Below are 18,117 nucleotides of genomic sequence, written 5' to 3'. Positions count from 1 at the left end.
TCAATAAATAATCAATGAAACTCTGCCTTTGTTCATTTATTCCTCCATCTCTTTCTCTTGCTGTCCTTCCCAAATCTGCAGGTTTTTCTGTTACGGCACCCAAATCACACATATAGTGCTGTTTTTCATGAGTCTCTTTTGTTTTGCCAGCATTATTATCATCCTGCACCAAATTCAGGCCACAAAACAGCAACATAAACAAAAAAATTACAAAATTCATCTTCCGTGTTAATTCGTGGTCTCTCAGTCTCCCAAACTGTGATTCATATGATCCCTCTGGCTGCGTATATGTTCTTTGATGTATGGTGATATGTTATTTTTTTAATATCCCACCAGACAGATGAGCCTTTTTGTCTTTGCTGAAGGTTTTCATTGGAGTTCAATTGGAATTGCCACAGATGGGACAAGGATGGAGGAAATACTTATAAGCAATCTAACTGGTAATCATTAATTTTCATCTTCATTATTAATATAATATCATATCCTATCATTCCATGGGACAATGATAGGATAACATCATTGTGTGTGTGTGTTGATAGTACGTCCCTTTATGGACATACCATCAACCATCAACGTGGAAGATGCCACTTGGGAGACTCCGCTGGCTCCGAAGGCTACATCAACAAACCATGACGCAAACAGTAGTTGTAGGATTTCACTTCTTATTCTCGTTCTTTACTCAAAATGTCAACTTCTCAAATACATCCGTACAACTTCCAGCCTGAACAACCCAAACTTTAATTTTATTGTCATGCTGTAGCAGCTTTAAAAACACAATTTACCAACAAAATTGTAAACTTTTCAGTGTATTCATTTGTTGTGGCTGACAGCAGAATATCAATATCAAAGGATTATGGGAAGGATCATACACATACATACTGATATGATCCATGGTATGCAGCTGTAAGCAATTACAGAGCATGACTGTGCATGAAATAAATCCATCCAGTGTTCAAATGTCAGAATTTGGTGACACATTTGTTCATCTTCCTACAATCAACATTCTGAGTACAGTTTATATCTGCTTTGAATTAATTTATGTAGCAAAACTGTCAGTTTAATGACTCAACACAGTAAATAAAAGAGGACTCATTACATTCATTTTCAAGTGATTTATTTCTGTGATTGACTGCCTTCTTTTTAGTAATCTGAATTTAAATTGTAATGGTCAGAAATGTATTATTGATTCAAAGTATTGATTTTGTATCACAATAAAGTGGTAAATTATTTATCCATTCTCATATTTGACTGACCAGAAAACCACTGAAAGTTGTGTGGTAGTTGGTTCCCCAAACATGTGTGTTTGTAGGCAAGCGGACATACACCTGGTCACCTTGCTGCAGCTCCAGGAACACTGCGTTTCCTCCATTATCGGCTCCGTCAGAGTCTGATGGTTGATCATGGGTCATGATCATCAGCTGGTGGTTCTTGAACAAGAGCAGCTTTCCCTCATGTGATCCTCCAGCATGATAGAAGATGGTAAAGTAATAAACACCTGCAACCGGTGCAGTGAAGATACCTGTGGAAACAAAAACAGGTTTTTGGTTGTGGCCTTGAATGTTTAACAACATTTGAGCTTGATTTTTTTTTTTTAAGAAAGAGTTTCAAATGAAATGTATCTATTGTTCCTTTATTTTCTTGCACTTGCTACCTGCTCATCCTGTTCAGGAGGGAAGGCATCCTGCTGAAATGCTAATCTTACAAAAATCTTAAGTCTTTAAATGAATATATGTGTGTATGTATATATCATATCTTACCTGTGTATTGACCGTAGGCTCCACCGATGTTTGTTATCACTCTTCCGTAGATTACAGTTGTGTCTGTGTTGAATGGTCCGATGTGTCCACTACCATCTACTGCTGCACTGAATATTACCTTGGTTCTCTCTGTATAAAGTAAAACATCCTAATCATAATCTTGTCAAGTATTTCCATCCTACTAATATCCTCCATCCTTGTTTATTCCATTATAATGAACAAAACAATTCATTCATTCTCAATTAAAGTCTTTAACAGGAAATGTTTGAGTTTACCTTTGTTTCGCAGATCCATGATCTGGTTTTCACTGTCCTTCAACCTGGTTTCACTGTCCTTCAGTCTGGTTTCACTGTCCTCTAGTCTGGTTTCAATAACTCGCAGTTTTTCCTCCATGGCACCAAACTTTATCAGAAGATCACACATGTCAGGCGAGCAGGCAGACTTCATTAGACTATTTATTTCTATGTCAGTAGCATTAGCATCATTCTGGGCCAAAGTCAAGCTGCAGAACAGAAAAACGAAAAATAACACTGTAAACTTCATCTTCCAAGTTCATTCAGGATCCCTCAGTCTCCTAAACTCTGATTGCTATGATCCCTCTGGCTGCTTTTATGTTGTTTAAAACAACCTGTTAATTTTTAACATCCCATTTGACACCTGACTTTATCATCTTATTGTAAATGATCTGTGAACTGTTTCAGTGGAAGAGCAATGAGGAAATAATAATAACTTATTAATTTTTGGACATCAATGTTATCCTTTGATTGTTCCTGTCTAATGCCTTTTTGTTGTTTTTTAAACATTATGAAATTAACACAATGACAAGATTTCTTTGGGTTGCGGCACAATAAAATGTATATCTATTAAGTACAATGGACCTGAGGTGTAAAACACAACAACATTACTGGAAACTCAACATTACAGACCAGCCAAAACATCTTTGGAAAACACATTTATAAAACTGAAAACATAACATTTTAAGAAATGGAGTTTTAGATAGGAAGGTCAGCAATATGGCAGACTCTGTGGAAGAGCACATGTGTAGGTGTTTACCATGATATAGTATCGCTCACCCAACTTGATTTTTTTGGAACTCTGAATTGACTTCGGATTTAGATGTAAAATATGTACCTGATAGGTATCGAACCCGTGAAAGAATCAGTACTTCATTTGTTCATTGTATGCCAGCAGTATGTGGGAGTCGTGTAGAATCAGTTGCGGTTGTGTTAACAGTGTAAGGTATGAATCACCAATCTCAGCACATGCTGTAAAACAGCATGACTGCACTAAAATTTTAAATTACTAAATCACTTAGAGCTTCAGAATTTGCCTATTTAAAGAGACTTTAATGTCAGTGGTTTTAACTTTAACCCACAAGTAATTAACATTAGTGTTAGCTTGTTGTCCTTTGCTGTAATTAGCAGCTAAATTACTGTTGTTTTGTTTTTGGGTTTTTTTTTCAAAGCACATTTACAGCACTGACATGCTGTGTTCTACAGGATGGACGTAAGTTGTTTTTTTTTTTGTTTTTTTTTTTACGTCAATAGCTAAATAGTGTCAGTAAAAACAGTAGCTACACTCAGTACAGTGCTGACTAGCTAACCAGCTAACATTACCCCTGAGTTTAAAGCCTTTTCACTAACATTTTCTTGTTCAACATTGCTATTAAATGCAATAATATTGTGTTAATAACTGGGATTCCACAGAGTAGGTGAGACATTAGCAGCATGTAAATGTTCCTGGATGAGGAGGAGATGAGGAGCCGAGCAGCTGGCCAAACTGTCTCTCCCAGGCTGACTGACAGCAGAAATTTACCGAGCCAAAATAATTTTCATGTAGGCTCTAGGGCAAGAAATCCACAGTGTCTGTCTTTAATGATTCACAGATTTTATTTCACTGCCCACTGTAGCAGGCAAGGGGAACAGACCTGTAGTGAAACTTGCAAGCTCATAGCAGGGTGCTCAACTTCTCAACAATTACCTAACAGTTAAACAATTACCCAACAGTTACCTAACAGTATCCAAGGGTTGTTTCAAATAAGAGAAAGCAAACATGACCTTAGAGGAACTTGTATGTTCAAAAAGCACTTAGTAAGGACAAATACAACAAATCACTGTGTCACAATCAAAGAAGTTAATGTTTGGAACAACTGCGGTGAAGAAATGAAAACATGTGGAACACTAATCAAATTTAAAAGACTTTAAAAATAATATATTTTACAGATATTGTATGGACTTGTGATGTTTTGTTTGTTTCCAACTTGATTGATTTGTTCTTGTTTTGTTTGCATGCTTGGTTTTTGTTTGATTTGATTGAGATGATTCTCATGGTCACTGGTGGCGGATAGTTGAGTTCATATCAATCATAAAAAATGAATGAACATGGAATGCCTTATTTGAATTGTTGATTTTTCTTGCTTATATATATTTTTTTCTTTGTGTCTTTTAACATGTTTGAAATAAAAATTGGAATGAGATTTTGATGCCACAGGCTTAATCACGTGTATGTGCACATGCACTTATTCACGTGCACATATTTGGGCTCGACTCACCATCTGGGTTTAAACCAGTATACGGTTTACACATGTGCAGGAGCTTAGGTCTAAGATTTAAGTATATAGCCTGACTACACCACCCAATCTTAGACATACACTAACCCAATAAAGAGCACACAGGTTTGTTCATCAATGAAAGTCAAAGTGTTGTTTCCAATATCAAAACTGTAATGTTTTTTTGAATGTTTAACAGTTAAAAAGGCAATAACAAAGGTTTACATACACACACACACACACACACACACACACACACACACACACACACACACACACACTCACTCACAGCCAAATCTACACATGACCACACTCTCACACTCAGCCATATATATACAGTACTGTGCATAAGTTTTAGGCGTTCATGCAAAGTTCAGTAAACAGAAGAAACCTAAATGAAATCAATATCTTTGCCTTTAAAACCAGTTCTCTTCAACAAACTGACACACTGTTCTTCAAGGTCCTTGGCAGGTAGGTCATTCCGAGCATCTTGGAGAACTTGTCACAGTTCCTCTGTGGATTTAGGCATCTCAGTTGCTTCTATCTCTTCATATAATACCAGACTGACTCAATGATGTCGAGATCAGGGCTCTTTGGGGGCCATACCATGTGTTGCAGGACTCCTTGTTCTTCTTGTTGCTGATAATAGATCTTTATGACTCAGTCTGTGTGTTTGAGATCATTGTCATGCTACAGAATTAAATTGGGACCGATTAGACACCTCCCTGATGATACTGCATTATGGATAAGAATCTAAATATCTAAAGTGCCTAAAACGTTAACACAGTACTGTACATGAACACACACTTACTCACTCAGTCAAAAACTGTATATACATCAGGATTCTACACTATTTTTTACTATTTTTTTCATGGGTGCTGCACTGGCAGGATGGAGAACCGCACTAACTATGAAGTAAATCTGCCTACTAATTTGTCATCCCATGACATACAATGCAGTTAATACAATCTGAAGTAAAAGTAGGTTTACCTTAATACGGGGATAAGCGGAGGCATACATTTCCTTGACTTTCTTCATGTTGTATTTGTAGTGTCTTGGTGCAATCCTTGTGAATTATTTTTATTGGCTGCATTATCATAATTAGGGATGGGTATCGTTAGGATTTTATTGATACTACTCTTATCAATATCTCTTAATGGTCTGGTGTTAGCTTAACTACCGTGCTGTTGTTCTGTAAAACAACAGTGTGGTGGTGGATGGGACACTGCAGGCAACGCACCTTTTTCTGCATATTGCTTGTTGAAGTGGTTTGATAAAGTACTTATCGGCTTTTTACTCGCAAAGGTTTCGTAAATCTGAATCTGTAAAAGTTTCTAAAACAGTTATAACAATACTGTTTGCCTTAATTTTAACTAAGTGCGCTTTGGAACAATAATCTCTGGAATAGTTGTAATAGCTGGAAATATATCTACAATGAACATGTAACATTTTAAATACTAGACAATTTCACATCTCTTAAGGTGCATACCTACAAGGGGTGTGCCTGAATACAAATACGTTATTCGGCAAAGCACAAATAGTGGGGGGGGGGGGGGGGGTTTTACGAATATTTGTTTCATACAAACATTTTAAAAATGATAGGTTTTCGGGAAGAAAAACGACCAGAAGCTCGCTGTGTGCCAGAGGAGCGTGGTGCAGCTGATATACTCCGGGAAGTCAACAGGATGGGCTCCAACAATGCCACCATTCGAGGCCATTCGATTGAGAGTGACCTTCACCTCACACTGTTGCCTGGAGGGTGCTGTTCCTTGGCATGGTGATGGTGTAATTTGTGCAATATTTAACCCAAAGGCTCTTTTAACACATGTGTAACCATAAACTATATGCTCATTATTCTATATCTGGTTGTGTGTTTAAATTTATTCATCAATATATAATATTTTGTATGTTGGTGATTGTTGGCATTTCGGTGTATATTGGCAAAATTGATAGTCTACTTACAATTTATTTTATCACTACTTTACCACAGCAGTGAAATGCTATTATATGCAACGTCTAGGAGAGCCCTTGTGTTTTGTGTGTGCATCTGTCTCCCTCACCTGGTGGCCCTCCTCTTTGCATTTCCTAGGTATAGCTTGCTTGCCTTTCCCCTCACATGATTGGTCCATGCATTGGAAACCTCATGGTCAAATCCCTGTCCACCACCTCCCAGATAAAATGCTACACCAACTGGTACATGGGCTGGACACAAATCGGGAATGTTCCGGTTCATGATCAGCTTCTTAAGACAAATATCATGAATATATCAGACCATACAGTATATGTCTTTATTTAATCCATGTTACATATATGGATTAAATATTGATTGATATTTAGTTAGACACTTTAATTTACCTCTGCCTATCACTGTATAAATTCATTTTTATCACTACACCCTCTTCTCTCTAACATGTTCATCATGTGAAGAGGAAATCATGTTTCCTCTACTGTGTCCTGCAAAACTCACTATGTAATACTGTAAGAGTTAAATATTTGGTACGCTGGTTCAGCAGCCTATCTATGAAACTTCAAACTATAGAATAAAATCCAATTTTGTGCAAAGATTTTTAGCCAACCTGTGTAACACTCCTTTCAAGTAGCTCACAACAAGAGCCTGCCCAGATTAAGTTGCTAACAGTATCTCTTCTGACTCCTTGCATGTTTTTAAACAGAGAATACCAACTTCTGCCCTCGATTAGGTGATTTGGGGTCCCTCAATTTGCTCAATTTCCCTCAAAACACAAAAGGCTGAAGAATTCTTTTATACATCAGTCTATACTGTTGCTAAACCAAGATCAGTGATCTGCTGAGATCTGAATCCAGAGGATATGATGTGATATGTATGATTGTCATGACTGTTTAATGTTTTTTGAGCATCTATGAAAAGTGTCATATGTGTAACTGTATGTTTAATATGTGTGTAAACCTCTTAAACAGAACTGCCTAAGGATGCAAAATGAATTCAAGAGTAAGCTGACAATAAAGTCGTATCATATCATATCAACAACATCCACTACTGAATACTGCATGCATGTACTGTAACTGCTGTTATACTGACAGAATATACACATATTGTCCTTTCTGTATTTGTTTTAATGACTGTTGCTGATTCTGTGCAGTACATTTGTTTCCTGTGAACTTACAAGGGCCATGATGAGTGCTTCAGTCTTGCTATTTTCTCACATTAGGTCTCAACCACAATGACTCATACTGACATGTTGGTGGCAATCAGACATAGGTTATATGCAGTAATTTGACTGGCTGTTAAGTTTTGTTTTGGCTGAAGATAATTGGCTGCGTCCAAGATGTGGTGGAGAGAGCAAGTTTAAAAGGGGAGAAACATTTTAGAAGTTCTAACAGGCACTTAATCATCAATCGGTATTGTTCCTGTCCAGACAAATACAGCAACAGAGAAAGGTAAGAAAACCTGTCTTTCACTGTAAAATTCTAAAGTAATTCAGATTTTTGGCCTTTTTATGGCTAATTTAATTCACTTTTAACCTCAATTTATTCATTTCATTTGGTGTCTCCTCTTTTATTTAAAATATGGAGAAAACCTACAAGTTAGCAAATACAGTATATGTCATGTCCAGATGAAGATGGTGGTAGGTTGTTGATAATAATATAATTATTTGACAGATGCTTTGTTCAATGTATTGTAGTTTAAATCAAACTTCCAGAGGAACAAGAGCTAGATGTCATGATGATGATTTATTTAGCAAACATTTCCATTTTGCAGTTGCTGGGTGTTAATTTTAGACCTTGCATGTATAGCATTATTCTGCTCAATAACTCAAACTCTCATTTTTTTCTCCACTCCAGACAAAATGAATGTCATTCTCCTGACTCCCATCATCTTCACTCTAGCCCTTGTTCATGGGGGAGGAGTGTTTTATAAAGGCAACAACATGACCAGCAACTTGGCACCCAATCGCTCAAAGCCCTGTAAGGGGACAAGCAGTCAGGCAAAATATAATAATTTCACGAAGAATCACATCCTTCAACGTGACTTTGACACAAGTTCTAAAGAGGAATGGAGACAGTGAGTTAAAATGTTAAATCAATATTTTTTTCTTGTGAAAGAGCCAGTAATACTAAAAATGTATGCTGAATTGTAATTTAGTGGACTCTTATTAATCCTATATCAGTGCAATGTTTAACTTCGGATGAGATCACCCATAATTAGCCTCCCATATGAGCCATCTGGTAGTGCAGTTCAAAAAGGTCATATTTTATTTCTCATTGGAAATAAACTAGTGTCCTGAAAGTTGGTCAGCAGCAGATAAATACAACTTGTAGGTCATTGAAGTTTGTTCCGTGTTGTACAATCCTTTTTGCATTGATATAGGACAATTTGATTATACTCAGTGACAACTCTGCTATTTTTTCCATAAAAAAGCCCATTAAAAATTGCCATGTGCAATTTAGTTAACAGCAGGAACATGTGTTCAATATATTTTGTGGTTAGAGCAAAATTGCTGCAGCCACTCAGGAAACGAAAAAAAAAGTTGAACCTTAACATGATGTCATTATACAGGTACTTAGAGGAAAACGAACTCTGCGACAGAAAAAAAGTGCAGTCCTTCATCAACAAGGCTCAAGAAAAAAATGTCCTGCAGATCTGTAGCAGCGCTGGCTGGCACCTGCGAGGTAACTTGTGCATCAGCAGGTCAAACATGACGGTTCATGATGTCAAATCCATCAAAATCAAAAACCAATGCAGAATTAAAGGAAAGGTAAAAACATCCGAACATCCTGTGATTGTGGCATGTAATATGATTGGAAGTCACTGCCTCCCTGTTCATTATGAGAAATACAATAAGTCAAATCCAAGCAATCAACCCTGCACCTAAACTTTCTGTCAAGCTTCGCTAAATGAATAATTTGTGCTCACGAAAATATGAAAGAATGTTGAAGTACATATGATTTGTAAATCACATGTTACAGATAATGCAGTGTGTTGTATCAAGCAAGGTGAAATGAATAGAGCTGATGTTTGGGAAGTTTTTAAAACATTTTCTCTGTTTTCTTTTTCATGGTGTTGGTAAAAAATAAAATGATGTTTGGCTTTACATTTGTTGTTGTCACTCTACTGCAGCTGCTGTTATACTCACATATTGTCCTTTCTGTATTTGTTTTAATGACTGGATAGATTGCAGATTATGTGCAGTACAGTATTTTCCTGTGTACATGGTTAATGCTTCAGTGCATTTTCTTGTATTAGGTCTCAGCCACAGTGATCCACCCTGACAGGGTCACACATACAGTTCACTTCTTCATTCACAGAAATAGCAGTTGGTTTATGTCAACAAACACACGTGCATTACCCTGCTGTACATTCATTTACAGGTAATTATCATAGACATATTGTGTAAAGTAAAAGATACATTTGCAGTCATTTGATTGGTTGTGATCAAATGTTCACAGGATAAGAGGAGGTTTTAAAAAGCCAGGTTAATTTTTGAATTTCTAGCAGAGACGTAAACCTCACTTGGTATTGATCACCTCTAGACTGAGGCTGGCTGATCAGAGCAGGTGAGAAAACCTCCCTGACAAAAAATAATTGATTTATCCTGTTCAGAACCCAATTATGTTCCAAACACACGCACACAAAATTGTAATGGTGGATTTCTACTCTAAATGCACTCATAAATCATTGGCTGTAAAAAGAAAAAAAAAAAGATTAAAATACTATATTATGTGTTATTTTTTATGTCCATTCCAGTGGATGGAGAATCTGAAAGTGACAATCCACCTATAGTAAAAATGACAATAAAAAGTCTTAAGGGACCTTTTTTCAATAAAAAATGTGAGTTTCATCCTAGAAAAGTTTGGAATGGTCAAGGGATCTGAACGGGTTATTATATTTAGGGCCTGAGCACTAAAGTTCCAGGGACCTATTGTTTTTGAAGGGATTATTATTATTATTATTATTATTATTATTATTATTATTATTATTATTATTATTATTATTATTATAGTATGACATTGCATTTTTGAGGGGCTTAGGATGCTTGAAAACTCACGAAAACTGTCGCACACGTCAAATTTTTTCGAATGTTGAAATTTTGAATCAACTTTGCATTTTTTTTTACAAAGTGAGCCATTGACAGGTGTTGTACTTTAACAAACTCCTAGCCTAACAATTTTCAAATTTTGTAGGTTACATCTAAAGACCTTTGCGATGAAAAATTGTGAAGCTTTTTAGTTTTCATAAAATGCCCTTGGCGTGGCGTGCCAGTCAATTTAGCCCAAAACATGTCCTGGGCATTAAACAGGAAGTTGTTGTAACTCCACTTCACATTGTTCAGTCTGCCCCAAATTTCTCATGCTTGATAAGAGTCCAGGCCTGAACACATCTACATGTCAATACTCAGTCATAGTCATAGCGCTACCTAGTGAGTGAAAATCTCATATGTCCAACTTTGTTGATAACACTTTTTTTTTTTCCATTGTCACATTTCACTTTGGGCAATTCAAAATTCGTAATTCAAACAGTGCAATTTCATCACATCAAACAGTTGTTGTGACAGTAATTCTTAACAGAAAACTCACAAGCCCATATGTACATTGAAATAGTTATTGGTCTCTGTAATTGCTCCCCCTGTTCATACTTGACATGTAATATTGCCAGACTTAAATGTAAGTGATGGGAGTCAAATACTCAGTCCCTGTCTAGTGAAAAAAATGCATTGTTAAATTCAACTTAAGCCAAAATAAAGGTTCAATAGTCTGAGGTAGACAAAATCAAGTGGGTAACCTCCACATTTGCAGCTTTTTCAATATGAAATTCCTAAAATAAAGAACTTCAAAACACAAGACAAAACAAACCTAAAATGATAGAAGGAAATATATATAACACAAGTTACCCTTCGATTATATGTTAGACATGGACTTTCAGAACTGTTTATTTGTTGTGGTTGTGGTTGGTGGAGAGACGCTGTGGTGCCTCACTCTGAAAACTGAGTACGTGACAATGCGTGCACATTAGAATCCCAACATGCGTGTTTTGTCACATAATTACCAGTAACCTGTGCATGACTAGTTCTTCTCAAACAACCTCTAGTTTTCTCTGTGGTTTAGTCGGACAGGAAGTCATACTTGACAACATGCTCTGCAAAGCTCTGAGAGACTCAGACACAAAGAAGAAATCTAGAGAAACAGAAGAAGCAAAGCAATAATCTTTATAAACATTATTACTGTATTTGTTTGAAGATTTCTTCACCCTGTCATTTTCCACTAAGTGAAGACTTACTGTATCTTTGATTTGTATAATCTTAATGGGTACAAATCTTTCTTTTCAATTTTCAGACTGCCTGGATGTTTCATCCATTGATCTTACTTCTCCTAAAACAGTCATGGGGAGGTAATTTTAATGAAACATGCTTGAGTAATACATGGATATGTGTGCATGTGCTGGAAAGCAAAGAACACAATTCAGCTTCTGACAAAAAAACAAAAGAAAATCCTTTTATGTAAACGCAATGAATAAGATGAGATAAAAAAATGGACATGAAGTTAATACTAACATCAAAAATAATATTAAATTATAAAAAAAAGATCATTAATTCAACAAGGAGAGCTGGGTTAGAGTCTACAGTTAAGCAGCTCTGTGAGGCTGCACTTCACAACACAAAGTGAGGTTTCCAGTGTGAATTCAGTTGAACTTTACAACCTCTTAAAAAGGTAATGCTGGTATTTTTTCAATTACCAAAGAGATTATTGATAAAAATATTTTTGTGCACTTACCAACTGATTAAAAATTAAAATACACAGTTGCCAGTTTACTTTAACTATGGCAAGATTAGTCTGCATTAGTTAGTACAGATCAATTTTTTACACCTGTTATTGACTAATTTAATATTATACTGTTCAGTAAAATACCACCTGAATAAGTGGTACATGAATACACTACTTTTTACCAGAACTCTGGGACAGCTCAACAGAGAAAAACTAAAAGAAAAAATGTTTTGTAGTGACAGGGTTAAAGGCTCTCTTCAGTTAACTGTAATGTTTGAAAAGTTCAAAATCTAGACTCAGTCATTCGGAGCACCATGAGAGAGACAAGAGTTCATTCCTGCACTCACTTTTCAACTCTCATTTAGTTTCTCTTTCATTCCATCTGCAGCTGCTGAAGTAGAATGTCACACCGGTTGTGGTTAGAGAAAAACAGTGAGGTCAAAGAGTGAGAAACCACATATTTAAAGTCACTGACTTCACCTTGCAGTGAGAAAGCTATGACTGTCTTCAGTGTCTGCAAAGAATAATGACTGAGGACTTTTTTAATACCTGATTCAATGATGACATATTTGTTAGTTTTCTTTAAACTTTTTTGGATTCACAGAAGTTCAGGATGATTCACCTGACTGATGGACAGTCTTTCAGAGCTTTGCTTTTCCATCACACCATTATTTATTAAGGCCTGAGCACCGAGTACTGCGAAGGCCCCATTGTAAAGCAAGGAATTACTATTTTTTGTCCAAATGAATTACATTATTTAATTATTTTTGAGGAGCTAAAGGTGCTTAAAAACTCACAATACTTTGCACATGTGTCAGAAGTGGTGGACATTTATATGTTTCATGGTTCTTGGACATGGGTGTGGCAAATTGGCTCGATAGTGCCCACTATGAAATTTCAAAGTTGAACCCTCACATGTAGGTTTCCCCTAGATGTACCCAATTTTGGTAGGCATATCATGTCCAGACTTACAAATTGCCTCTTGGAGCCATACCCTAAGCCCAACAGGAAGTCAGCCATTTTGAATAAACTTTGCATTTTTTTGGCAAAGTGAAGCCATTGACAGGCGTTGTACTTTAACAAAGTCCTACAGATTTAGCCCAAACATCTTCAGATTTGGTAGGTTACGTCTAAAGACATTTGCATTGATAAATTGTAAAGCTTTTTAGTTTTCATGGAACACCCTTGGCGTAGTGTGCCAGTCAATTTTGCCCAAAACATGTTTCGGGCATTAAACAGGAAGTTGTTGTAACTCCACATTACACTTTCAAATCCACCCCAAATGTCTCACGCTTGATAAGAGTTCAAGCCTGAACACATCTACATTTCAATATTAAGTCATTGTCATAGCGCCACCTATTAAGGTCAGGAAGTCAGCCAGGGCCATACTGAGAAAATCATTCAGTCCAGGAAATATTGCGCAAAATATAGCCCCAGTCAGGCCACTTTCTAAGCAGAGGGTCTGGGGCTCCCCCACAAAGAAAATTTTAGTTAAAAAGACTTGATTTCCTGCATTCTGGTAATTTTTAGTGCATGTGAATAACAAGCTAATGACCCAACAACTGCTTAGTACAATGTTCTGTTATAAACCTCAAATAAAACCAAAGGTACATATCATTAAGGAGGGAGACACCACTACTACTACTACTACTTTGGCACCAATGCTACTCTCTCTGCCTTCAAAAAGGAAAAAAGCAAGAGCACGCCATATTTTTAATGTACCATTATAATACAGTTAACCACTCTCTTCACCTATTCAAAGAACAGAGCACAATACCCTACTCAGTTTACTGATATACACTAACGGTTACCCATGAAAGGTTAAAATAGCCCTTTAACCAACACAAACATTTAATAACATAGATCTTTAAGTTTCAACAACTTACAGTAGCCTGAATAGTGTGACGTTGTGTTGTCTCAATAATTTTAAATTATGAGCTCAAAGTATGAAATTTTCACCAAAACGACTGAATTTTCAAATAATATTGACCACATTACCTAGACTAGATATGCCAATTATGTCATCAATCTTTTTGAAGAAATTAGAAAGGCAACTACCACTTTTATTATTGATTGTCCAGTTTCTTGGCAGCTTTAACAATGACAGGGGACGATGATGACACATCAGTAACATTAGCTATATTAGCTAGGTAGCAAATGTGAGCTAGCTAGCACGTTTATTTACCTTTCTTTTTTTTTTCTCTTTCCCTCTCTGCTCCACCCTTCCTCTTTTTTCCACCATCCATCTTGCTGCTAAGTCATTTAGCCACTCTAAATGCCCTTGCTGCCAAATGAAACGTGTAACTGCCAACTACTCTCTCTCTCTAGACTCGCTCTCTATTTCTACCACCTGGCTGGCACAATGCACAGGTCAGTGTTGCATTCAGGGTCAAAAAAGAAAAAAGGCCTACTGGGCCAGTGAGCAGGCCAGGCCACAGGGAAAAGTCCCAGTGCTCCTGATTGCCAGTCCAGGCCTGAAGTCAGCCTAATGTGACAAACATCATCATTTACATGAAATTTACGAGGTGTGGTCTACACAATATACAGCAACATAACGTTTAATTAGTGGGTTTTCTCTAGCGCCACATAGAAGACACAGGAAGTGACAGTTATCTCCTACAGATAATGTCCAATATTCATGAAAATGTATATCCATGTCAGTTGCCTTCTGGTAAGTGTGTTGCTGCTTTAATATTTCACTTATGTAGTATTGCCTTCCTGCAACAGGAAGTGAGGCCTAAATGACACATAGTTCATCAAATGTATACACAATTTCGAATAAGTCATCTCCAGCACCACATACTGCACACAGTATGTACACAGTACTGACAATTCAGAGCTGTGTCGCTCGAATAGCGATAACACATAATATAATAACAGAATAATAATAATATCCATCAAACAAGAATATTATGCAATGTTCTGTATTTTTTGCACAACATGAAAAAAAAACATAAATAATCACAACTTGTGTTATAAGTCTAACACAGGAAGAAGTGCTTCAGATATTAAAAATACATTTTGATATTTTTATTATGGGAGTAAACCCACAACTACACAGGGCGAAACACCACACAGCAACAACAGTCGGTGAAGGTGTGACCCTTGTTGCTGTGAGGCCACAAATGTTTTTTGCTTCAGTGTTTTTTTCATCGATGAGTAGTATTTACAACTTCCAGCTTGAACAACCAAAACTACCATACTGTAGTGGCTTTAAAAGCACAATTTATCAACAACATTGTAAACTTTTCAGTGTATTCATTTGTTGTGGCTGTACAGTAGAATATCAATATCAATGGATTATAGGCAGGTACATACACACTCTGTAGACTACTGATATGATTCATGTCATGCAGCCTTAAGCAATTACAGAGCATGACTGTGCATGAAATAAATTCATCCAGTGTTCAAATGTCAGAATTTGGTGACACATTAGGTCATCTTCCTACAAATAAACAACATTCTGGATGCAACATGTAACTGTTTTAAAATTTAGTTATGTAACAAAACTGTCAACTTCATGACACAATGCAGTAAATAAAAGAGGACTCATTACACTCTTTCAAGTGATTTATTTCTAATTATTTCATATTTACATTGTGAGTGACTGCCTTCTTTTTAGTAATCTGAATTTAAATTTTAATGGTCAGAAATGTATTATTGATTAAAAGTGTTTGAATATATCTTCATATCTTCGGTCAGTTCAGAGTTCAAGGTTTGGTCAGTGATACTAAACAGCAACCATGGATGCAGTGACTTGCCCTGACTCTGCCAATCCTTAACATGGTCATTAAAGGACCAGTGTGTAGCATTTAGTGCCATCTAGTGGTGAGGTTGCAGATTGCAACCAACTGAACACCTCTCCCCTTTCAAGCAAGTTTTTTTTAGGGTTCAAAGGGACATTTTGTCACCATGATATGTTGAAAGCATAAAATCATACAGTATAAGTTATCATTCAGCATACTGACCATCTCCAACAACAACAAACTTACCAGGATTACACATGCTACCTCCAAAATTATCCACTCCCATACACTCAGCCTCTCAGACATGAAGGGCAGAGTCATAACACGTCTTCCATTCACAATAGTGAATGACACTGATCACCCCCTTAACCCAGTTTTCACAATACTGCTGTCAGGCCGTATATCCAGGACTCTGAGATGAAGAAGAACTCACTTTGGCAGAAGTTTTGTCCCTTCTGCCATAGCAGCACTGAACAAACTGCCCCACTGACCTTGTATAGAGCCAGACTTATCTGTGTTGTGTGTGGGACACAGGTGGGGAATGAATGTTATGTGTTAATGTATCTGTATGTACATCTGTACGTTGCGGTGTAGTTGTCTGTATGTTTCTGTGTGCGTACTGACTGTGAAAACAAACTTCCTACAGGACAATAAAACTCTATCTATCTATCTATCTATCTATCTATCTATCTATCTATCTATCTATCTATCTTTAGCATTAAAAAAATCTTTGTCAAACAGTTTTGTTTTAATACATAAATGAAAAGAAATAAAAGATTCAGTTTCACATCTATTATATGGTAATCCCATCCAAGCAAACATGACCAAAAGAAAACCGTGAGAAAAAAACATTGAGAAATTGACATAAAGACACGAATTTATTGTATTGGAGAATAATAATAATATAATATCCATTAAACAAGAATATTATACAATGTTCTATATTAGTTCATAGTTAAAAATATTTTTGAACAACAGCAAAGTCGAGACAATATCACAAAGAAAACTATATATGTTATCATTGTATAATTTTTCATGTATATAAGCTCAGTCTATTAAAAGAAAACTTAATTCTTAAGATGATTTGTTGAACTGCTTAAACACAACCTGCCCCCTTCCCCCTCCCCTACAACTGTTTTTGCTTCAGTGGTCTTTTCATTGAACTTCCAGCTTGAACAACCCAAACTTCAAGTCTATTAGCATGTTGTAGCAGCTGTAAAAGCACAACTTACCAAAATAAAAAAAATCTTTTACATGTTCATTTGTTGTGGCTGTACAGTAGAACAAGTCCATCCATCTAGTGTTCAAATGTCAGAATTTAGTGACACATTTGTTCAACTTCCAACAAATACACTCTGGGTGCAACATATAACTGCTTTGAAATCTATTTATGTCGCAAAACTGTCATAAAAGAGAACTGATTTATTTCTCTGGATTTACATTATGAGTGACTTCCCTCTTTTTCATAATCAGATTCTAAATTTTTCTGATTGATATTGATATTTGAGAATTGATGCTATTTCCTTTAATAGGTATTTTTGATAAGAGGTAAAAAGGTATTTCCATATATACATTGACGTTAAAAGGTGTGTTGCTAATACACAAAGGGGCTCATCTCATGACAAAAACATAGTGAGTTAATCTAGTTGGGTAGCCTAACCCTAAGATGAATGCTAATAGAGGATAAACTTAGATTCTAAAGGGATCCATAACTAAGTGACCACTAGCCATCGTCTACTTAAATGGTGTTTGGTTACACTGTGAGTGATTCTATTCAAAAAGAGAAGTAATACATTGTTTACTGTTGTTATATTATAAGTTTATTTTTTTCTCTTCATGCAAATAGTTAATACATTAACATTTTTTTAACATACTTGTTGGTCTATAGGTCTTCTTTACTCTTGCTACTTAATACTTATTGCTTAATACTCGTTTCTACTGTGAACAAACCTACAGTCTCTGACACACTGGTCCATGTGGTTACTGATTAATAAATGTATATACACACACATTTGTATTACCCAGTGTCTAATATAGTAAGCTACAGCTGAGCCCAGTTACAATTCTCTATAATAATTAAGTGGTAAACTATTTATCTATTCTCATATTTGACAGGCCAGAAAACTGAAAGTTGTGAGGTGGTCATTTCCCCAAACATGTGAGTTTGCAGCCATGCGGAAAAACATTAGGTCACCTCGCTGCAGCTGCACGAGCACTGTGTTTCCTCCACTATCAGTTGAGTCAGAGTCTGACTGGTGATCATTGGCTGAGACAATATGCTGGTTGTTCTTGTACAAGAACAGTATTGCCTGACACTCTCCTCCAG

General features: G+C 36.3%; 1 protein-coding gene across 1 annotated transcript in view; it reads right to left on the bottom strand.

Moving 5' to 3' along the window:
• Positions 1 to 1,111: 1,111 nt before the first annotated feature.
• Positions 1,112 to 18,117, bottom strand: part of LOC122973746 (collagen alpha-1(X) chain-like) — a 45,459-nt gene continuing 28,453 nt past the window's right edge. Inside the window, exons 2-3 of the mRNA XM_044341480.1 lie at positions 1,758 to 1,886; positions 1,112 to 1,519 (exon numbers count right to left, since the gene is read on the bottom strand). Coding sequence (XP_044197415.1) covers positions 1,239 to 1,519; positions 1,758 to 1,886 — 410 coding nt within the window. The 3' untranslated portion in view covers positions 1,112 to 1,238. The remainder of the gene's footprint in view (positions 1,520 to 1,757; positions 1,887 to 18,117) is intronic.

The sequence above is a fragment of the Thunnus albacares genome, chromosome 22 (assembly GCF_914725855.1).
Source record: "Thunnus albacares chromosome 22, fThuAlb1.1, whole genome shotgun sequence".
Taxonomy (NCBI): domain Eukaryota; kingdom Metazoa; phylum Chordata; class Actinopteri; order Scombriformes; family Scombridae; genus Thunnus; species Thunnus albacares.
This window is presented reverse-complemented; position numbering and strand designations above follow the sequence as displayed.